The sequence below is a fragment of the Carassius gibelio genome, chromosome A20 (assembly GCF_023724105.1).
Source record: "Carassius gibelio isolate Cgi1373 ecotype wild population from Czech Republic chromosome A20, carGib1.2-hapl.c, whole genome shotgun sequence".
NCBI lineage: Eukaryota > Metazoa > Chordata > Actinopteri > Cypriniformes > Cyprinidae > Carassius > Carassius gibelio.
The window spans coordinates 11,364,861-11,389,366 of record NC_068390.1 but is presented as its reverse complement, the minus strand read 5'-3'; the positions used below and the strand labels follow the sequence as shown (position 1 = coordinate 11,389,366).

General features: G+C 36.7%; 2 protein-coding genes across 5 annotated transcripts in view; one reads left to right on the top strand and one right to left on the bottom strand.

Moving 5' to 3' along the window:
- LOC127938725 (phospholipid phosphatase 3) overlaps positions 1-2,691 on the bottom strand; it is a 33,794-nt gene extending 31,103 nt beyond the window's left edge. The window contains exon 1 of one of the 2 annotated variants that reach the window (XM_052535552.1): positions 2,131-2,691. In XM_052535552.1, the coding sequence (XP_052391512.1) occupies positions 2,131-2,266 (136 nt within the window). In that variant the 5' untranslated portion in view covers positions 2,267-2,691. The remainder of the gene's footprint in view (positions 1-2,130) is intronic. The other variant, XM_052535551.1, reaches the window with a different exon arrangement.
- Positions 114-24,323, top strand: LOC127938724 (5'-AMP-activated protein kinase catalytic subunit alpha-2). Of its 3 annotated transcripts, none has more exons than XM_052535548.1 (9): positions 114-1,028; positions 10,419-10,560; positions 13,442-13,535; positions 14,459-14,603; positions 15,082-15,169; positions 17,505-17,729; positions 17,841-18,342; positions 18,427-18,553; positions 20,317-24,323. In XM_052535548.1, exons 3-9 carry the CDS (start codon positions 13,476-13,478, stop codon positions 20,556-20,558), a joined length of 1,389 nt encoding a protein of 462 aa, XP_052391508.1. In that variant the 5' UTR covers positions 114-1,028; positions 10,419-10,560; positions 13,442-13,475; the 3' UTR covers positions 20,559-24,323. The 3 variants fall into 3 exon arrangements, with proteins under 3 accessions (XP_052391508.1, XP_052391507.1, XP_052391509.1); XM_052535547.1 differs by lacking the exon at positions 114-1,028 and adding an exon at positions 5,905-6,039; XM_052535549.1 differs by lacking the exons at positions 114-1,028; positions 10,419-10,560; positions 13,442-13,535 and having other exon boundaries at positions 14,568-14,696.
- Positions 24,324-24,506: the final 183 nt, after the last annotated feature.

Sequence of the window (24,506 nt, the reverse complement as noted above, 5' to 3'; positions counted from 1 at the left end):
CATCCTTTTCAAATCCCCCTCCAAATGAGTCTCCTCTCTTTTGCACCCCCCCCCCCCCAGACCACCAAAAATGTATCATATTAAACATGACAAAGAACATGTTTGTATATGCCTTCCTTATAAAGCAAATAACTTGAACGTCCCTGCACTCTTAAGATTAAAGGTTCCAAAAAGAACCATTTTTCGAACGCTTCAATATTCTAAAGAACCTTTTTCCCATCAAAAAAGAACCAGTGTGCAATGGAAAGTTTCAATGTAAGTTAAAAGGTTCTTCATGGAACCACTGATGCTAGTAAAGAAACTTTATTTGTAAAAGTGTAGTGAACTTGTCACATATGGACAACGTGCATCTATATAACTGTAAACCACATATGAGAACATGTCTCAAATTGGTTGCATTTGAAAGAGACCATAAAAAATGCACCGGAAGATCTGGGTGTTTGTTTCCATTTATGATACGGCGGAAAAAGGAAGTTATTAGTCACCAGATTCGCTGTAAATTTCTAATTTAGGACCACCATTTCAAGCGAAGCTATCAAACAGCCTTGGATCAGCAATGTTCTTCCTCTCTCGGCTACAACTGCTCTAACATTTCATCTCTTTTGAAAGCCTGACAACCGTTTTGGATGCTGCAGAAGGTTCACAGGCATTTTAAAACGGTGGACTCTAATTGCTTACAAAAGCCTTGCCCTGCTTCTCTAAAGCGACACGTCTAAGCCGTTCTACTCCGCATTCCTGGGAACAAAAGCAGCGGGATTCATTCTGCCCCTGAAAGCGAAGAGAAAGTTGATATGATGCCGTGGCTGGAGTTAAATGAGGCATATGCCAGCTGGCGGGGGGTTGGAAGGTCTCTCCTAAAATAATGTGTAAAGATGAGGGCTGAAGTTTGTTAATCCTTTCATTCTGAAGGAGGAGGGTTCGAAAAGATGAGAACCCGACGCTGTGATGGTTTCCAGACATCTGAACCAAACGATACGAAGCAGATTCACCTAGTGATTCAATTCTGCCTTGCCGTATACGGATCTCAGGTACAGTCTTTCTGGAGTTATCATGTCTTGCTCAAAAGCACAACTGTGTTCATCTATTGCTGGTCTGAACCTACAACCTTTAGGTTAACAAGTGCACTTCTTTAACTACTAGGCAACACTTTCATCAATGTCACGCTAAGCTGGTGAAAGCATGTGAAAAACTCACAAGCAAAAAATAAAGAAAAATGCACGCACCTAAGAGCAATTTACAGATATTACAGTGTATCCTCTGTAGACATGTATGTCATAGACAAATAAACGCGCTCATAACAAACTATATGCTAATTAATTTCATATGGTCATGATGGTGTGCCTCAAAATCTGTTGGGTCGCAACTATAAAAAGCTGTGAACAAAGCCATGTTTACAAAGCTTGTTTTGACTACAGATGATTCTGTTACATTTATGTGATGGGTTAACCATAATAAGCATTCATCTGCCACTTCAAAAGATGTCAATAGGGCGCAAAGGGGCCACAATAACCCCCTCCTTCTTCTGATGAGTGAGAAGGCTTTCTTTAAAACAATCCAAATTATGTTTCTTACAAAAAACAAACAAGTGGTTTACATCAACAACAGTGCCAACTTTGCAAAAAAAAAAAAAAAGTATCCCATCCTACTGGCTGTGATAAGAGCACTTAACGGTTATTCCTCTGTTTCACTAAGATAACAATGAAGACTTTTTTTTTTGCATTGTCATCTCAATAAATGGCAGTTTATTTACTTCAGCTTTCATGCTCTCCTTTGGATTAACAGTTCAACCAGTTTAACTTTAGTCGGGAACATTTATTCCACCAGGTTCATTTTCTCGCACAAAACATGTACAATTTTTTTAACTTTTTTCTCTGCAATTTGACATTTTCATCACCTCAACATTCTGTACTGCTGTATATATATATATATATATATATATATATATATATATATAAGAATAACAATAACAATTATAATAAAAGTGATTTATTTTAATGTTATTTTATTATTATCTATATTTAAAATAATACATAAACAACTTTATAAATACCATAAAAAAATCATCACTTTCACATTAGTGAATTTTTTTTTTTTTTTACTGTTGCAAATTTGTGTGTGTTGGAAACTCACCCAGAAGAAGGCAGAAGATGTCTAATGCTATTAAGAGTTTCCTCTTGCTGTTGTCTACGCCGTTGTTATTTAACGTGGATGTTCCTCCGTTTCTTGCTTCGGATGCCATCGCCTTCTCATACATATAGTTTTGCATTTGAGAGTTCCTCCTGAAGTCTTTCTCCTAAAATCCCAGAGACTGACTACAGCGGTTCGTTTCAGTGGTCTTGTCAGCACGAACGTGTCGTATAGAGTTTGAGGGAGTTAAAGTCCAGGCTTTAAAGTGGGAACACGTCCTGAAAAGTTAATGAAAACAATGAGTTGTCCTCGCAATCAAGTTCATTCAACTTTGCCCAGTGAAGCCGCAGTGTTCCGGAGCAGTCTTTCTGAATGACGAGTCGCGTTGGCTCGGTTAGTTTTGATCTAGTTCTAGGCTACTTGAAGGTTGAACTGGGAGCGGAGTTTTAAAACTAGGAGATGAACTCCGGTTTATGAATACTCTCTGGACTGGTCTCCACCTCCTTCCCTTCAGTAAGCGCTCAGCCCCTTCTCCTGTCCTGAATGAATGAAGTCCTCAGCCCTCCTCCAGGACAGAGCGAGCTGCACTGCACTGCCCCCAGCAGCCGTGGCTCTTAACCGCAACTACACCGAGAGAATCATTTACCTGAAAGACACGTAAAGAGGGTTACAGGCAACAGAAAGGATGTGGGTTTTGATTTCCTCTGGTAAATAATTTAATCCCTTGATATTCTATGGTTTATTCATAAATAGTTTAAGTAATGAAAAAATATCACAAGTATTCATAAAATGCATTTTCTTTAAAATTTGTAAATACAAATAAATGTGCTTTTGTGGCAAATTTTCAGATTGTCCACAGTGCTGTCCTAAATGTATGAGTTTTTAGTTTATTAAACCATTTGCCTGTTATTATTTATTTATTTGGTGAATGATCGAAAAACACATTCAATTTAAAGGTCCCATTTTTCATGCTTTTTTAAGCTTTGATTGTGTTTACAGTGTGCAATATCACACGTGTTCATGTTTCGCGTGTAAAAAACAGTATTTTTCACACAATTCACTTATCTGTATTCCGCTGTTTTCACTGTCATAAAAACGGGCTGATGTTTTCCTTGTTCTATAAAGTCTCTCCTTCAGAAATACGTAACGAGTTCTGATTGTGCCAGCGGTTCCTGTGTTGTGATTCGACACCAGCTTAGTGCGCGCTTCCCTCCTGGAAACGCAATTGGGCTAGTTTTGGACTAGTTTTGAGAAGCAAGTGGGCAGGATTTGTTTTGAAAACCTGGCAATCCTGATCTGAACGCACGTGCTGGAGATGTACTTCTAATCACAGAACGCCTTTACTGATGAGATGCACATGAAAATCACATTCGATTTTTTTGCACATCCCTAACATCTAGTTAACAAAGCTAAACAGCGTTGCCCTTTGTGTAATAAGTTACAGAAACTGTTAAACGCACCAACTTAAATAATAAAATACACTTACCGGTCGTGGTCCATAAACAACGCCTTCTCCAGACAAAGAGGGAACTGCTCCATCTTTCAAGAATAATCTTTGTGTGAATCCGGCATTAAAGTTATTGAGATTGAGGAAGCTTTCCTTAGCAAAATGTGCTGCACATAGTTTTACATGTGGATTATAATTTTCGGGAACCGGGTTAAACATAAATTGTAACCATCGATCTCTAAGTACAGTGTCCCTGGGAAGGCCAAACAAAGATGATTGGACTCGGTGATGAAAATAACAGCGTTTCAGCGACAAACACAAACGCAACTCTTCCTCTTCTCCGTCGGAGCGCAACAAGACCACGCCTCCTTTTTTGTGTATTCATGTTGGTGGAGGTTAGTCAAAAAACTGTTTTAGTGACGTCATTACTGTAGGAACTAGAGGGATGTATTCCAAACGGGTCGTTCGTTGTAGGCGAATACTGTTAAATCAAATATCTCGCTTGGCATTGAACTTTGAGCTTTAGAATTTAACAGATATTATTTATACCCTAACAACAACATTACACACTAACTAAAGCTTAAAACATGGGATCACGAAGAACGGGACCTTTAAAGGATGGGAAAATCTAAAGGACAGGGAAATGCTGCAAAAGAAGTGTTCATTAAAAATGTAAGCCTGGTAGAAGTTCATCTTTTGGCATCATTATCCCTCCCATAGAGATTCAATTAACATTTGACTAGCAACAGCACAATGAGGAGAATGTCCTACAATGGTTGTGTCAAAGATCCAATTCCAATAGAGGATCTAGGCACTATATAAGATAACTGTGGTGTTCAAGAATCAATTTAACTTGCAGGAGACCTAAAAGAAAGAAAGAAAGAAAGAAATAATTATGCTATCGCAGCAAAGGTGTCTTTCTTTCTTTCTTTCTTTCTTTTTATGGATATATCCCAATGTATTTTCTTATATAACCCCCACCCCCAAATATAAAATTAATCTTGGCTTGAGTAAGGATGCAGATAAATTGGATGCCCCGTAACATCCCTCCACCTCAGCACTGATGAAGCGCTTCCATCTAGAGGTGAAAAGCATGTAATACACTAATACAAATGTAATAATACCAGACCATTGGTTCCCAGACTCCAAGACTTGAAATAAGTGTGGTCAGACAAGGAGACGGGCAAAATGTGCAGTGTTGTTTAATATATATATATATATATATATATATATATATATATAATTAGTTGTGTACAGCCCATATAGCCTTTACACATAAGTCAACCTCTGACAATCCATGACTGTGCAAGTAAAAAATAAAATTGTGGCAATGTACAACTTAAAATATATGTTGGAGGGCACTGGTTTACTTGTACAAATAGACTCAAATAAGTTTAATGTTTATATAGCTTATAAGAATAATTTTATCTGCTCAACACATTTAAATTCAACACGTTCACTTAGGCCTACTAATAACTATTAAAATACAGTTAGAATTAATACTATTAGTATTACTTACATGCATCTAGAAAGAAGACTGACTTTGATTTTGCCTGATATTATAAAGGTTTTTGTAACTATATGACAACAAAATCTGATGTGAAATTGTATGATTTTTTTATTTTTATTTTAAATAACAATTTCTTGTCACCATTAGTCTTGTTTCTTTAAACGACACACATCTCTTTATGTTTTTTCTAGTTTTATTATATAATTTTACTCCATGAAGTAATGTGTTATATGGTTAGAAATAGTCTTAAATGTCCACCAAATGTCACATAATGTCACAATGTTTATAAAATAAAGACAAAAATCTAATAAAATTGTATATTGTAATTATGTTATTATAAAATGGTTATTATAGTTAGGGTATATAGTTAACTAAAACTACAATAAATGAAGGAATTAATATATATTACAGCTAGTCGCCAAAGCAACATTATTCATTTTCATTTCATTTAACATGATGAACTAAAATAACTAAAATTGAAATAAAATGAATGAAAACCATATATAAATTAGAAACATAAAAATAAAAAGCAATTCAAAATATGAATAAAACTATAATGGTATCTAAAAACTAACAAAAATACTATACTAAACAATCAGTGATAAAGTGGAAATGTTACTATATTTAATAGTAGGTAAAGGTGACGTGTAGGCTATGTGAGGGAACCAGTGAGGGGAACAGACTAGGCTAATTGTTTACCTAAACCGCCCCCTTTCCCACCAGTTAACGCCTTATCAGCTGATCCGAGAGCTGTCTGTATGTGTAGAGCTTACAGAGCTCCCGTGAAGCTGATTTCAGATCAGCACTTAGAAGGGTTTAGTAAAGCTCAATCCCGCCTGCCCGAGGATCTCGCATAGTAAAATGGCTGAAAAGCAGAAACACGAAGGCAGGGTAAAGATAGGACACTACATCCTCGGAGACACGCTGGGAGTCGGGACATTTGGAAAAGTGAAGAGTTAAGTCTATTCATTTCGTGCTTGAATGTTGCATGGGATGGAAGTGCGAACGTATGTTTTCGGTGGCTAGTGCTGAACTTGCCGGCGGACGTTCTGCGCAATTTACGTAGTGGAGATTGCGTAGGAAGGGCCTCCGCTAATGACCCCCAGGCGCATAGAGTGCGTATGCTCTTAGTGAATACGACGTAGAGCTGGAAATTCTTTCAGCACCACAGTAGACGCTACACTTGGAATCGTGTTTGTGTAAATGTTTAGGATCACAACATTTGGGAAACTGTCTGGCATTTCGGGAAAATATATGTCTCACAGAACTTACGCCGACACAATATTTGGTGTTCTACTCATTTTAATGCATTGTCATGCTCCCTGAAGCGCGATCATTCATTGGGCTTTGCTCTTTTAACATATTTTTTCTCTCTCTCATAAATGTCCATCACCCACATTGTTGAATCTTTAAAACGTTTATCTCAAACGTATATTCTTCTGATTATTATAAAAGCAGCACCGGAACAAATTCTATTTAGTATATTATTTTACCTGCAGCGCTTCTTGACCTTGCAATCATTTTCTATTCTAAGCGCGACAATGCCGCTCATTTTGCAAATGACGTTTCGCACGTGTATATTAAATTTTATGTGTCGCATTAAAATATATGCTCTCATTAATAATGCCTTATAGTCTGTGCACATACAACTTAGGAAAACTAGCCATGGGTTTACTACTACAAATAAAAAAAAATAAAAATAAAATAGTAAAATAGTTACTAGTTAAACCATGGTAACCACAAATTAACCATGGTCTTGCTACACAAACCATAGTTTAACCATGGTATTTGTAGTAAAACTGTGGTTATACAAATGGTTATCAATAAGTCAAAAAAAAAAATGCTTACCACACTTTTACTATAATAAAACCATGGTTAATTTTCTTGTTGCCCTGTGTGCATTATTTCACCTCAAGAACAACAAATGCTGTGCTTTCAAACCTACGGAGATGCCTGTGTAGAAAGCATGTTTGCGTGTGCAGAATTTTTAGACTGTAAAGCATTCCCATTCATCTCAATGGTTCTTTCTCAGCTGTTACAGGAACCCAGGGGTCTGACAAGCGGGCCCACTGAGGAATCATGTTCTCATGTTACCCCACCGCCATTCTATAGAGTGCAACGGAGCTCATCCACTTTTTCAGCGCCCTTGGTTCCTTACGTATTTTTCCCATTGGGACTTTTAAAAAGTCTGTTCAAGAGTTATAAGCCATAAACCAAAACAGCCAGCTACAAGGTAGATCACAATGATATTTTTTTTTTATTTTAAGCAAAAAAAGCATTCAGAAATCAGAAAAAAAGACAAAGGAACAAGACTGGACCTCGAGGGCCATAGTTGAGAAAAGAAACAGTCAGGGAAACTGACTCTTATGTCATTCGCAGTGCTTCATAAAGAGTGGCCAGGCACTTAACTGTTCTCTTGGCATGATATGGCAAAAAAAAAAAAAAAAAAAAAACATGATAGCGTTGACTTACCAAAATAGGAAAAAATATCAAGAAATTGTTCAGAAGAGGGAAAGATGGGAAATTTGTTGTCATTCCCCCATCTGTTGTGTATATATATATATATATATATATATATATATATATATATATATATATATATATATGTATATATATATATATATATATATATAAACGAATGTAGCAGCTTTAACTAGTTTTATGTAAATGCCAAGGTAACACAAAGTATAGTGTTGTGTAAATTTTGTATGAAGTCTCATGCATTCTCCGTGAGACACACACATTTCAACCAGTTCACACGCTCACACACCGCACCTTGTATTTCTCACGCTGAGAAGGCATAACATGTCCTGCTATACAATTAAACATATATACATATATCATGAAACACCTGTGATCAGGACAGGTATCTGTTGTTACTGTGTAAAAAAGGTATTTAACACGAAACCCCTGTGATCAGGACAGGTATTTAAAGTAAATGACTTTTCCCCAACTGCGCAGATCGTTGACCTATGCAGGTCCTCAAATAAGCCATGCCTGCCCGATGACCCGGTTTCGATTACGCTGTTCTGAAACACCTGGAAAAAAAGTGCATCCCATTGGACACGATTGCTTCTAGCTGATTAAGCTAGCTAAGCACACTGCTAACTGATTAGCCCTCCCAAGCTATATGCGCAAGTTTTTACACTACCACTATATATGTAAAGGTACCTGGTTGTTTTGATTAAGACAAAAAATATAGGCTACCACAAAAATGCAATGCATTTTTGAGCAGATATAATGAACAGCTAGAAAATCTTTTCCTTTAGATAATGAAGGGACTACATACAGGGGTTATTGCTGTCTAGGTAGACAGGTTGCTTTTTGAATTTTGAGACAAATCCAAAATCAGGTTGAACACTTTATCAATCACCAGTAGAGCAAACATCCTTGAGGAGAGGCTAAGGGATTTTATCAAGTCTAATAGCCTTATTAGGCTCCACATGAGATCCCATGACTGGGGTTTACAGTAAGTGAATTCAAGTGATGTAACTTTTCAGAGAAACCCACACAAGCTAACAAATAATCCACCGTAATACTGAAAACAGTTTATTAACAGTTTAAAAACTGCTTATTCCTTGCCTGTAAAGATTGCTGGTCCTGCATTAGAGCAGTGCTGGCTGTTATATGAATATAGTCACTTAAATGCCCTCCATACTGCATACTTAGGGTGTCACTGGACTTAAATATCCACAAGGGAAGCACATTCGCTCGCAAGTGACCCTTCAACTGTTAGTAGACATGGGTGCTGCTCTATCAGCTGACTATTCATTATTTCGTACATGTAGCTCTGGCATTGAATGAAGTATCCTGTTTTGACACTGTAAAAATCAACCTATTAAGGTCTGAAATATTACTTAATTTGATGGAATCGACCTGACTACATTACTACATTATGGGGCGGCAGTGGCTCAGTGGTTCATGTAGGTTGTCTACAAACTGGAAGGTTGGTGGTTCAATCCCCGGCTCCACCTGACCAAGTGTCGAGGTGTCCTTGAGCAAGACACCTAACCCCAGCTGCTCCCGACGAGCTGGATGGCGCCTTGTATGGCAGACACCGCCGTCGGTGTGTGAATGTGTGTGTGAATGGGTGAATGTGAGGCAAATTGTAAAGCGCTTTGGATGGCCATGTGGTCTGTTGAAAGCGCTATATAAATGCAGTCCATTTACCATTTACCATTACAGTAGGTTATACCAATCAAAGTCAAATTAAGGGTCAGAATATAGAGAAATAGCTCCAACAAATCAGCATTTGTACTTTTTTACCAAATAAGGCTGTTAACAAGATCAACAAAAATCTCAATGTTAAAATGTAATGTGACCTACACACACACACACACACACACACACACACACACACACACACACACACATAGAAATGACTATATATAATAATTAAAAAAATGCATACTCATGCATATTCATATATGTCCGACATTAAGGACATGCATAGATTTCTTTTTCATCTCAGGCTCACATGACACTGAATGCACTTTTGGGTGCTGAAAATTCAGCTTTAATAAATCAGAACAAATTGCATTTTAAACCATATTAGATATTTATGTTAGATATAAGAAACAGTTGTTTTAAACTATAGCATTCTTTTCACAATATTAAAGTTTTTACTGTATTATATATATTTTTTTATCAAATAAATGCAGCCTTTATAAGAATTAAATACATATTTAAAAAAGATTTCATAAAATCTTGCCAATCCCAAACTTTGTCATTTTTTGTAGTATTTTTTTTTAGTTCATTATTAAATATATTTATTTAACCAGCAATTATTTTTAACAAATAAATGCAGCTTTGTTAGCATAAAAGTCAAAAAACACAAGAAAATACCCACTTTAAGGGTAGGTCAGAGTGTAGTTATTATAACTAAAGAACAACGTCAATTCATGGGAGGTCTTCTCAAATATGTGAACAAGCGTGTGTGGATCCCCACCTTTGCTTTTTTGTAGAAATATCTTATGCTTGCTACAATAATATGCAGGACTGATAACATAACAAGTCAAACTAATTTAGGTATTTGTTTTCATAATTTCCGCTGAGCAGTATCTAATGCTATATAAGCAATTATCTAGAGGCTAGTATGTGAAAGTCCAAACTCAGAGTAGATCTGGTTTTGTTTGTTTGAATGGAGGGCTCAGACCTGAAAGGAAAGTCTCCTCTCTTTCTTTGTTTTCTTAGAAGGTTTATGTTGGAGGTTGCTGGCCGAAAGCGCTGATGCTTGCTTTCTTTGGAATACAACTTATCTTTCATCAGCTATGTTTACAATACCAAACCGCTGGTGATGGAGGCTTCATTGATGTGTGTATGTTTGGCCAACAGTTGGAGAGCACCAGCTAACAGGACATAAAGTTGCCGTGAAGATCCTCAACAGACAGAAGATCCGCAGTCTCGATGTTGTGGGGAAAATTAAACGAGAGATTCAAAACCTTAAGCTCTTCAGACATCCACACATCATCAAGCTGTGAGTCACTCACACATAAAAACATGAAAAACACAATCAATAGAAAAGAAATCAGGTGAAAATCATGATGAGTAGGTTTGTGCAGAGCAGATTGTCAACCTTGTTTTATGACTTAAAGTTTCATAAAGATTTCAAAAGACTGCAATTTCAAGAGACTTTAATATGGTGCTCTTAAAACTTTAGGAGTATTACACAGATTATTACACGTGCTGACAGAATGTACTTGATGTGTGCTACTTTCATTAGCTTCAACATCACTAATGACAAATATTTGATTGGAATAATGGTTTAAATCTTTTTTTTTTTTTCTTGGCAAATACTTCAAAAGCCAATTGATTGAAGATGTCAGAACAGATTTACTTCCCCTATGTGGTTAGGCAAGTGCAAATAATTGGTTTTAATGATTCGTACTGAAAAGACCAGCTTTGACCTGCTTACATTTCCATGCTGGTCCAGTCTGGTGTGTGCTGGAAACTGGTAGGGCAATTATGTTCTCTAGCAAAACCTAGCTCTCCAATTCAAAACAACAATTTATTGAGAAACTGAACTGCAAAAATGGCTTTTTCTGAAATTGTTCTGAAGGAGTAATGAAAACTGAAGTAATGATTCAGCTTTGCCATTACAGGAATATATATATAATTAGACAATATGGTCTGTGAAAATGTCACTCTCAGAAAGTGGATGGAAAATGGCTTTATAAAAATAATATGTTTTTTCATCCAATAGTGTTGCTTATTTTGGAGCATCTCAGCACAAAATAATAACCTCTTTAAAGTAGTGATGAGCACTGGAAAAACACTGCTTTTTGAAGCTTTAAAACCTGAAATTTTGAAAAAGTAGCTCAGGGATCACTTTAGCTCATATGGATTTCTTTATCACAGAATATTTGTTTTCGATAAGACTTGTTTAGTTTAAAAGTAGTCATGTCAAGCTTTATATAGATATATCTCTCATGTCTGTGTGTTTCTAAATGAAGATCACGGAGACAGCACACCCTGTTAGTTTTCTTTAATTTACAAAAGCACAAAGTTTTATTATGAATCTATACAAATAAAAGTACACAAATGTCACTCTTAGAGAGAAGGTGGAAAATGGCTTTATAAAAAGTAATATGTTCTCCATCCACTAGTGTTACTAATATTACTGCTTTTCCGCACAAAATCGCATAAAAATGTAAAGCTTCTTTAAATTAGGGATGACCACTAGAAAAACACTGCTTTCTGAATCTTTGAAAGTTTTACGAATTTTGAAAAAATAGCTCAGAGCGCATGTCAAACTGCAAAAGGCACATTATTTCGGGCTTTTTCAGGCTCTTGAAATTTCAACGGGTCGCCACTAGGGCACAATCTCAGTGAAGCAAAATTTTTTTTTTTTGATAAAACTGGAATGAAACTAAACAAACACAAGGGATAATTGGATTATAGGGCACAGGTGAACACATAGGAAAACAGGAACAAGACAATCTACAAACTAAAAGTCTCATAACAAAAGTATAAAGACAACCAGATACATTACACATTTTAATTTGGAGGAAAAGTTCTAGTAGAATGATTTTCAGCTTTTATGACTTTTCATTTTATGCGTTGCATTTCTTGCTCAGCCACACAGCACATTGGCTCATTTCAGAATTGATGTGATCAGAAGTTAAGGAGATAGTTATAGTAATAGTACATTTCAACGGGTCGCCACTAGGGCACAATCTCAGTGAACCGGTTTCTACAGTATGTGGCTTTTACAGTATGTGGATTATGTTACAGCATAATCTTTTTATCTGCTCATGTCTCAATCGCTCACTCTCTTTCTTCTCCACTCTCTCTTAATAACCTTGTTTCTAATCATAATGCATTTCTGGACACATTCCATGTTAAGACCCTGATGTGCTTCTGTACTGTGTGTCTCTTTGTATTTGCTCTGTTTTAATGCAGATGTTCCGTTTTCTTCTTTTATCATTCTTTTTTGGTGATTCGATTCTGTAAAATTACATTATGTTTATTTAAAATCACATCAGGTATCCCAGACTCTTTGAGCATTCTCAATATTAAACCCCTCTGAGGAATACAGGCCTTGTCCTTCTCTACTGCTGTTTGAAAGGCTGTTTTCCATTATAAGGGCTCTTCTGTTGAATATAAAGAGGGACAACAATGAAACAGACTGCCAGTAGGTGTCCCTGCAGGAATTATGATCAACATTTCTAACCTTCATAACACTTCTGTTTCTAAGACCTGTAGTGTAATACTCCTCAACGTGCTGATGGCCTTGTCTTGTTATCCAGTACATTTGAGTTATAAGGAGATGTTTTCATACATTCTATGACAGCCTTGACTGAAGCTCTCCTTTGCAAAACATTTTTTATAGCAACATATTTGTTATGTAGTAGTGAAGAATTCAATTTAAGTTTAATTCAATTTAGTTCCATAAACAAAATATATGTATAAATTCTAACTTAAAAGTTAAATAATTCTTACTTAAAATTATAAATATATTATGTGCCACAAATTTGACTCTTAAATAATTTAAATTAATTTATTGGGTTTTTAAATAATAGCTCTAAATTATATGACTATAATATTTAACTCCATGACTGCTATAAAGTGTATTAATTCACTTTTGCTGGAAAACAAAGACATAGAGTCTTCATCTCGTTGATCTAAGACCATCACAAATCAAGATAACTTTTATAACATTTTAATCAAATGAATTTGCAAAAAAAACTGTGTTGCATACCACAGGAATCTTCTCAGTTTGCAAGGTATAAAAACGCATGTGTCCTTCAGGCCATAAGTCGTCCTTATTGTTGAGCTCTGTATTGCTGTATGTTAAAAGCATCAACATTAAAGCCTCTTGTTGAGTTTCTGTGGTTCTTTTCTCTGCTGTGTTTCAGGTATCAGGTGATCAGCACTCCCACAGACTTCTTCATGGTGATGGAATATGTGTCTGGAGGGGAACTCTTTGACTATATTTGTAAAAATGGAAGGGTAAGAATCAACCGTTAAACGTTTGCTAATAAGGTCAGCTGCAGGCTACCAGGCTCTTAGATTCATGGGAAAGGCCAGCGACAGCGACTCACATTGTGTTCAAAGTCACATATCATACCAGCTTTGGAAAATGACTAAATATCACAATTCATTCTTAAACTAGCATTCTGATATATTTGATTATGGAAACATGACTTTCCCTAACTAAGAAATATGGCATATTATTTTTGTGTAAGTCACCTAATAGCCCAAATCTGCTTTATAAGCCTCGGGACACTTAACTACGTACTTCTGTGGCTCTGGTCTGGATCTGAGCATGAATTAAGCTTTGAGTCTTCCGAACCTGTTAGGGTTACAGGGATCCAGTTTATCCAAACAGCAGCTGATCCAGTGAAGTGTTCATGGGAAGGGTCAGGGGGTTCATCCATCGGGCTCAGTCTTTGTGTTGTCTGGGTTGCCTACAATTTGGCACTGCCTGATTGGTTCATGTTGCAGGACATGTTTAGTTCACATGCACAAACACACAGCTGACTATAATGAAATTTGATCGGAAGCTTTTTAATTTTTAGAGTTCTTAATTCATCAACACTTGACAAATTGTTTTTAATGTTTTGATGACATGACATTGTTGGATATAGGAATAATTCATGTAAATTGAGTCAATCTTTTTACCTAAATGTGACTTAAGAATATGATTTTTCCATTTTTTTTTAATGTAAACAGTAGTCAATTAAACATTACAGTACATTTTAATTTTGAAATAATATTAACAAGATAAAAGTTATTCTTGCTATCACTTCAGGAAAGTATCAGGGTAGTCCTGTATCAAATACAATACACAGAGCTTAAACCCACAGAGAGCAAATGATTGTTTTTAAGATAATGTTTTACATAGTAATCTCTCTTTTGTGTCTCGTGTGCAGGTGGAGGACACAGAGGCGAGACGTCTTTTCCAGCAAATCATCTCAGCAGTAGATTACTGCCACAGACACATGGTGGTGCACAGAGACCTCAAGCCTGAAAATGTCCTGCTGGACGGCAACATGAATGCCAAGATCGCTGACTTTGGTACACACACACATGGAAAGCTAATGTTGTGCAGACAGTGAGGGATAGTTACCAGGCAACCGGCTGCGGTTTTGCTGCACGTCCACTCATGTGGTTTGTATGAGGCATGGTGTTTGATTATCCACAGAAGAGCACAGACAGAAGAGAAGCAAAGAGAAAAATACATGAATCTACCTTGCAGCTAGATGTGTTGAGCTACACCACATTTACAGTGGTGTCCAAAAATTTGAGACCACTAGGGAAAATGCTTCTATTTTTTAATTTCCATCTAATTTTATATATATATATTATTATTTTTTTTACAACCTACAACTATTATTTATTACTGTTTATTATTTCATTATTTATTTGGATTAAAATTCACCATTTGTCAGATATAGCTTGGATCCCACTGCATTTATACCCACTCTGAAATATTTTTTCTTTTTTACTTGAGCTGGTCTTGACCAATCAAATGTTATGTGGCGCTGCTTGTCAGGTCTGTCAAACATGATGTCAGATGGAGAGTTCCTGAGAACGAGCTGCGGATCACCAAACTACGCCGCACCAGAGGTCATCTCAGGAAGGTGAGGTCAATTGTATTATAGTCAAACAGATCATGTACAACACGAGCAGTTCTTTGCCAGAAAAAGCATCAATATTTGCCACACTGAAAGCATTAGTTTACCCAAAAATGTACATTTGCTGATAATTTACTCACCTTCAGGCCATCCAAGATGTAGATGAGTTTGTTTCTTCATTGAAACAGATCTGGACCATAATTACTTGCATCACTTGCTCACAAAATGTCTCTACAGTGAATGGGTGCCATCAGAATGAAAGTCCAAACAGCTTATAAAAACATCACAATAATTCACAAGTAATCCACGTGATTCCTGTCCATCAGTTCATGTCTTGTGAAGTGAAAAGCTGTGCGTTTGTAAATAACTTCAAACCATTACTTACGACTGAGCTACATATCCTCTGTCCATAATATTGCTTTCTTGTCTGAATCAGGAGAGAAATATGGACAGATCAAGCACTGTTCAGAAGCAAAAACAGTTGTGTATTTTGATGTGAGAGGACTACAGGGGATGGAGGTTTTCACCGGAGGAAGTGTTAGTATGGATTATGGATTTGTATTTTGGCCCGCAGCGACGGTTTAAAGTTAAAACACAGTGATAATGGATTTGTTTCACACAAAAATTTGTTTTCCCCACTTTATTTTGATTTTTTTTTTTTTCACATAAACAGAGTACATCACACAACCACAGATACCATTGTAACATCACATAAATGCAATCAATTCCGTCTCTTTTGTTCATAGAAACAACCAAATAGCAAATAGAGACAGAATAAAGTTAATTCTAAGTTATAAAAAAAGGAATAATAAAAAGGAAATATACAATTATGGATCCGTCATATGATGCAACTTACGTCCAAACAGCATTCAGCATGAGAGAATAAAACAATGACATAAGTATAAACAATAAGCAAGAACAGCAACATAAACCAAAAAGTAAAAAGTAAAAAAAAAAAAAAAAAAAAAAAAAAGGAGAGATGATGAAATAAATAAAAAAATGAGAAGCCATATAAAGCTTGGTCATCCAAAGACATATTCAGGTTAATCTTGCGTGTAAGAAGATTCTTTACTGCCAGAGGGGATATAGACAGGTGTTTAAAACCATTTCACTTCCCTACACAATCTAGAAAAGGGCCCCAAATTTTATAAAAGTTGTCAGAAGACCCCTTTATTGTATGCCTAATTTTTTCTAGTTTGATAAAATGAAAGATATCATTAATCCATGAAGAATGAGTGGGAGGTGTAGGTGATTTCCAAATTATTAAAATTAGGCGTCTCGCCAGAAGAGTAACAAAAGCTACAAAATCAGTCATATATTTGGGCATGTCAAGTGAAAGAGAAAGAGTACCAAATAGAGCTGTGACAGGCAAAGGTTGGACATAAATTCCAAGAACTTCAGATAATGTTTTAAAGATCAAAGACCAATATTTGTGTAGAGATGTACAAGACCAAAACATATGCGCAGTAGATGCAGGGGCTTGATGACAGCGATCACACATGGGATCTACCTCAGGATATATTTTAGAAAGTCTAACTTTGGTCCAGTGGCTGCGATGAAGGATTTTACACTGCATCAGACCCTGTCTGGCACAGAATGATGAGGAGTGCACACGACTTAGAATCTTTTCCCATTGTTCTTCTGGAATATTTTCTCCTATGTCTTCCTCCCACTGAGATTTAATAGATGCAAGTGAGCTTTCACGTAAGGAGCAGATTTCTTCATAAAAATGTGAGATCATACCCTTCATAACATGAATAGGTTTGAGGAAGGAGTCAATGGGAGTAACACTAGGGAGACTAGGAAACTGAGGGTGCGTGTCTCGAACAAAACTACGAACTTGCAAATATCTAAAACAATTGTGTTTGGGCATTGCACAGTTTTCCCGTAATTGCTGGAAAGACGCAAATACATTATCTATATAAAAATCCTTAAATGTTATAATACCTAATGCCGACCACTGAGAAAAAGTCCTATCCATTAATGATGGTAAGAAAGCAAAATTTGCTGCTATAGGTGCAGAAATAGAAGAGGTTTGTAAACCAAAGTGGAGTCTGAATTGCCTTTTCAGATGAAGAAACAAATTCATCTACATATTAGATGGCCTGGGTCTAAGTACATTTTAAGTCAATTTCATTTTTAGGCGATCTTTTATTTTGCGACTCAAAGGTCTTCGCTATGGACTGCTTGAAAACACTGCACATATCATACATTTTTTAACGTTATACTGTTTGCCATGTTGATCTTTACATCGCTGAAAACTTTCGCTCCATTTAGACATAATAGACACGTAGAGACAATGTAGAAGCACACACACTCAGTGACATGTGTCATGTTTCAGGCTGTATGCTGGTCCAGAGGTGGACATCTGGAGCTGTGGCGTCATTCTCTATGCACTGCTTTGTGGGACTCTGCCGTTTGATGACGATCACGTGCCCACCCTCTTCAAAAAGATCCGTGGAGGGGTCTTCTACATCCCAGAATACCTCAATCATTCAGTGGCCAGTATACTAATGCTCATGTTGCAAGTGGACCCACTGAAGAGAGCTACTATCAAAGACATCAGGTTATTAGTTATCGTACGCTTATTCAACTTGAGTAAATAAATATACTATTATTTCAACAAATACATTTTTAGTAGTGCAGAACTTTTATTTTCTTCCTTTCTATATAACAGAGAGCATGAGTGGTTTAAGCAGGACCTTCCTTGCTACCTCTTCCCCGAGGACCCCTCGTACGACACCTCAGTGCTGGATGAGGAGGCCGTGCGCGAGGTGTGTGAGAAGTTTGAGTGCATTGAAGCCGATGTAATGAGCAGCCTCTACAGCGGAGACCCTCAAGACCAGCTGGCCGTGGCGTACCACCTCATCATCGACAATCGCCGAATCATGAACCAGGCCAGCGAGTTCTACCTGGCCTCCAGTCCCCCAACCAGCTCCTTCATGGAGGAGGGCATGCATCTGCCACCTGGGGTCAAAGCTCACCCCGAACGGATGCCCCCGCTGCTGGCCGACAGCCCTAAGGCACGATGCCCTCTGGACGCCCTCAACACTACCCGACCCAAACCGCTAACGGTAAAGAAAGCAAAGTGGCACCTAGGCATTCGGAGCCAGAGCAAACCCTACGACATCATGGCTGAGGTCTATCGTGCCATGAAGCAGCTGGAGTACGAGTGGAAGGTGAGTGGTTCAGAAACAAACACAGGTATGCACGTTTGATTAGTGAGAAAGAATCTAGATGTGTCAATGTGTCGTGGGATTTAGGTGGTGAACCCCTATCACCTGAGAGTTCGCCGGAGGAATCAGGTCACTGGGAATTTTGTGAAGATGAGTCTGCAGCTCTACCAGGTGGACAATCGGAGCTACCTGCTCGACTTCAAGAGCACTGATGGTGAGCATCGATCAGTCAGAACCCTAAAAATGTTGATCTCCTTTCTGAAATAAAATAGCAGCTATTTATTACAAAGATCGACATTTATTGAAAGGGAAAAGCAGTATGATATTATAAAATTATAATTAAATTATATTATTAATTTTAAGTTATACTCCAAAACTAAATAATATACTTTTAATTTAAGTTGGCTTTTTGTGACTTTTGGTATATATATATATATATATATATATATATATATATATATATATATATATATATATATATATATATATATATATATATATATATATATATATATATATATAAAGAAAATAATAGCATTTATACATTTTATGTATGTACTTATGTATGTATGTATGGATTTATTTATTATTTTTGTAACATTATAAATGTCTTTGCAGGTACTTAATACCAATGGAATGTGTCCTTGCTGAATATGAAGTACTGATTTCTTTCAATAAACAACATCTTACTGAGTCCAAACTTTAGAAATATAGTATATTTCCAGACAGAAACTGAAATAATACTACCATTTTGTAAAAAAAAAAAAAAAAAAAAAATGTTTTAAGGACAAGTAGTTGCACTAAATATCACAGACAGAAAACTTCCACCTCTAACACTTTGGAGCAGCTGTGGCCTAATGCTTAGAGAATCGAACTTGTAACCCGAAGGTTACAGGTTCGCGTCTTAGTGCCGGCAGGATCGGTAGGTGGAGGGACTGAATGAACAGTGCTCACTTCCACCCTCAATACCCATGGGTTACCATACTTGGAAAATGGCACTACTTTCAGGGAAAGAATCAGGCTGCAAGGAAGTCGACCGGAAGTTGAAGTCGGACGCGTGCTGCCATCTTGTAGCAGAACTTCACTTGCGTTAGCATTCCCATTGACTCCCATTCATTTTGGCGTCACTTTGACAGTGAATAACTTTACATCTGAGGCGTTTAAAGACTCCGTTTGTCCATTATTTATTTCTAAAGATACACGACAATGTATAAAGGGCTCCATTACCTTCTATGTTACATTATGGCCCCGTAGAAACTGTTTTTGTAAAAAATAGGCTAACGATTGCGTCATAACCACTCGGCTCTCTGTCGCATTACCGTACAGACAGGAGGAGAAGCTCGCAGGCAATTAACTTAATATGGGGTACTGGCGTTACATTTTAAAATACTATACAAAATAATTAATCAGAATACTTACTCCTGCTCACTCACGACAAAGAACTCCCCGCTCAAGCTCGCCGTCTCTGCAAGATTAACGATGCCAGTTTGCACGCACAGCTACTAGAAGATTTACATCAGTCAGACAGGTTGCTGACGTCGTCAAGCTTCGTTTGAGTCTGCGCGTCAGAAACGGAAGTGCTAAAAAATGATAAAAATGGGCTTCAGTTGTCTCAGTTGAGTTCCAATGGGGTCGCTGTGTCCATTTCTTTTACTGTCTATGGAAAGAATGGGCTTCAGTGTTGTACCTTTGTTGTACCTTTAACTTGAGACCAAGTCTTCATACAGTATGTGAAGTGTGGAATTCTATATAATTTTGCTGCTGCAGTTGTTAGGCAGTTTCTTATACACCTAATATTAGCAAGATTGCATTTAGTTATTTGCAATATTTTCTTCACTTATTCAATTTCAGTAGAAGATCTACTTTTTGTCACAGACCTGTATAAAAATCCTAGGTATTGCTCTGCTCCAGATGCATTAAGCTCATGTTATTCTTCAAAGTATCTCTCTAATAAAAAAGTATTTTGGTCAATTTCAGACGATGCAGTCGAGCACAAGTCAGGGTCGTCGACTCCCCAGCGCTCTGGCTCTACGGCCGGCCTCCATCGGCCGCGTCTCAGCATCGACTCTGCGAGCGTGGCTGTTGAGATGCCCCAGCTCAGCAGCTCTCTGCCGGGCTCTCTGACCGGGAGCTCACCTCTCCTGGCACCGCGGCAGGGCAGCAACACCATGGACTTTTTCGAAATGTGTGCCAGCCTCATCACTACCCTGGCTCGCTGAGACCCAAAGCATCAAAACACACCACCATCTGATGGTCTTTTCCTCTTTACAGACAAAAGGTGAAGGGTTATGGGATGTGATTTCTGGATTCGGGGTGCTTTTATGTCAGTCCCACAGTAGCGGTACAGACATATGGTGACCTAAAGAGTTTTAAACACAAAAGAAACACCTACAAATGTACGAAAGTCATTGCATTATTTAACCAGTAATCGTATCACAAGCCTAAAATCTTTTTTTCATCACTTTATCATGCCTCATTTTATAAAAATAAAAAAATTCAATTTTATATATTTATAATTGCAAACATTGCTTAGGTTTTTCACTGACATAAATTCTAAATATAATTTTTTTTTTTTTTTTATTGTAATTATTTTTGTTATAAAGGCTCAATTCTGATGTTCAAATCAGTGTTTATTTTTTATTTATTTATTTTAGTTTTACTTAAGTTGTTATTTTTAACAGTGCATTGTTTTATTGTTTTAAACCGACTTTTTTCCCCCCTACTTTTTCGTCTTATCTAATGCAATGATATTCATTCGGTCCAGAATTGTTTTAGGGCCACTTGAGTCAGAGGTTCAACTCATCGTCATAAGTTTAAATAACTGAAAAACTATAAACATACTTCTGATTTTATATACACACTTTTTTTTGCAACAAGTATTATACAGTATATTTATATTCTCATATCGATCACTTGAGTTGTATAGTTTAGTTTAATGGCTATTGATTGCAATGACATATACAAAAAATATAGTATATATACATATAGAGAAAAGACTATAATTTAATTATATTAGAGATTCTTGCTTATTTTACAAAGTATTCACATTATTTAAGTGTTAATTTATGGAGTGAAGAAGTTGTATTGAGTGCTCTGGGTTTGGCTTGCAGTCTTCAGAAAGCGTTTATCTGAGAATGTCACAGTGAATCTCTGATAATACACACCATCTGCAGTGGAAAAGTCTGACCGTGACCTATTTGTGTCTTTCTCAGAGGCCTTGCCTGCATCATGGGCTGTGCTCCTGTCATAGAAAGACAAGTATGCTGGATGAGAGCAGCCAAAGAGCTTCAATGTTGTGCCTTGATATGGCTTAAATGCACACAAAGAATAGAGACGGGTGAAGTAGACAATGTGCCAGTCGTTTTGTTGATACGAGTGAGCCTTTCATTAGACGGCCTTAAAATGTTCCCAATGCTTGGGAATAGAGAGCCATGAAGACCTTATTAAAGCATTTGTCCTGTGACACAATCAGCTTTATTGAGTTTATTATTTGTTTTAGAACCTAGGTTTTAACTCTATATTAAAATTATTTTACAAAGAATTTGACAAAATTTAAGTATATTAATAACTTACAATGTTTATGCATGTGTGTGTGTACACACTGTTATGCACTGTTAAAGCATTCTTTCTAAATAACACAATTAGCTCAATATTTTAAGAATATATACATTATATAGCTATCAATGTCATTTCTATAGCTGATGAATGTCTCTTATGCTAACCAAGACTGATTTATTTGATTCAAAATCCAAAAATCCCCCCAAAATTAAATATATCACAGTTTCCACAAATTATGAAGCAGAACAACTGTGTTCAATGTTTTTTTTTTTTTTTGCTTTTTAGGATCATGTGACACTAAAAACTGGAGTAATGATGCTGAAAATTCATCTTTGCATCCTAGAAAGAAATTTGATAATATATCCACATAGCAAACAGTTATTTTAATTTGTAATAGCATTTGACAATTTCTTACTGTATTTTTGACCAAATAAATGCAGCTTTGGTGAACAGAAGAGACGTTCAGAAATGTTTGACTGGTAGCATACTGAAGTAGACTTGTTTTAAACATGATATAGATGGTGTGTATCTGATGAGAACACATAAAGTGACCCGAGCCAAGAGTGCGCCACGTGACCCCTTCCCTGGGATGCCTTAAATAGATTATGAACTTTATTGTTTCGAATCAACATATTTGTTTATGCGTGGGGTTGTTTGTATGGAGTAAATCCAATTTATTTATTAGTTACACATATTTATTATTTATTTAAGCTTGCCTCTTAAGTGTTGCTTGTGAACAAACTACATAAGAAGGTGGGGATTCAGAAAGTGGATTTGTTGTAGTTGTCTTCGTGCCAACGTGTATGAATGGACAACTACAACACAGCCAGCTGGGAAATAACAGTGCATGACTGAAAACGAGAGGAGTGAATACTATATCCAGATTATATGCAATGAAAAATCAATATATCTGAATCATCTGAACTAGTAATAAGCGCTTTGAGTACCCAGAATAGCGCTATATAAATGTAATTAAAAACAAGCTAGATCTCATAGTCATTTTCATCTTCGGTCCCGCTGGTTCGTAATCCATAAAGACGAAGCTTATCACAAATTGTGTTTGTATAAATGTGATGGTCTTCCTGAATCTTGTCTTGTATTGTAAGGAATGGTTGAATGGCTAGCGTTGTGTGCATGAGCAGAGCGTCTGTGTGTTTTGTATAAGTATGCTGTATTTTTTGTATGATACACGGCTGCAGTTCTACCATTGTGACTGAATGTAAAACAGAAAGATGGAGAGTTCTCACACAGATCACTTCATATAATTTGTATGAAATGCAATAGATATGATACCTCGAAAAAAGTTGATCAGTTAAGATGAAACTACACTGCTGCGGGACATTCTTTTTTTAATGTATTTTTTTTTGTCCGAAGATTTGACTGGATTATGGTGTTGTTGTGGTGGGAAAATATTGCACAGTCTGAAATTCCTTCCAGAATGTAAAGCCTTTATGTATTCTTAACATTTTCCCCACAAATCCCGGAGTTCACTCCTGGTCACACTGAGCATCAGTGTTATGTGTTTGGAGAAAGAAAGTTTAGAGAGTTTATCGCCTCCTGCTGCTGGATTTTGCTACAACATTAAAGGGACAGATCACCCCAAAATGATTTCTTATAAATAACTCACCTTCATATTGTTCCAAACCTGTATGAGTTTCTTTCTTCTGTTGAACACAAAATAAGATATTTTGAAGATGCTGGTTACCAAACATTTCATGGTAGCCACTGTCTTTCATTCTATGAAAGCCAATGGCTACCGGCAACTGTTTGGTAACCAGCATCATCAAAATATATTTCTGTGTGTGTATGTTCAACAGAAGATACAAGTTTGGAACAAATGTAGGGTGAATAAATGATGACAGAATTTGTATTTTTAGGTGAATTATCCCTTTAGTATCAGTGACAGATTTGTATGGGAATAGCAGAAATGTGTGCAAGCTTTATGCAGTTGTGGTTAATATTTGTCATATTTAGAGACCAGACAGCAAAAGTCTTTTTATGACAGTTTAATATATGTTATATCAGCTTTATAGCTGTGTTTTGTTGAATCTGGTAAAAAACTTAAGTCCCCCATTAGTTTGACAGGGCCATTAGTGCAACAGCCATGGCTTCAGTTCATGTTGAGTGTTGTTTTTTTCTCTATGTAGATGCATTTGTGCTGGATATTATTCCCTCCCTGTCTCTCCAGTGTAGTGTCATATGTGTGAAACATGAAAATAATGTGTTTTCTGCCTGTTCCCGAGCCCTGCTGGGAGACGACCCCTGCCTATCAGTGTCTACATGTCTGTAACGTACAGGTGCGCGTGTCACTTCCTGTCTGTGTGCGGTTTGTATTTTAAAAGTTATGCACTGCATGGTGTTCCTGTTCTTATTTGCACTTTATTTTTTGTTAAAAAGAGAAAAAGGGAAATAAAGAGGTATATGCATTTTGTAGTTTTTGTAATTATTTTTCTTTACATAAAAAAGTTTTTGATGATGTAATATTATATTGTCAAACAATAGCAAATCAACAACTTTGAGTAGATGGTGATGGAAAACCTGCATGGAATATTGTGATTTGCATGCCTGGAAAGAAGTTTCGGTTTATCAGAATTCTGGATATTATATAT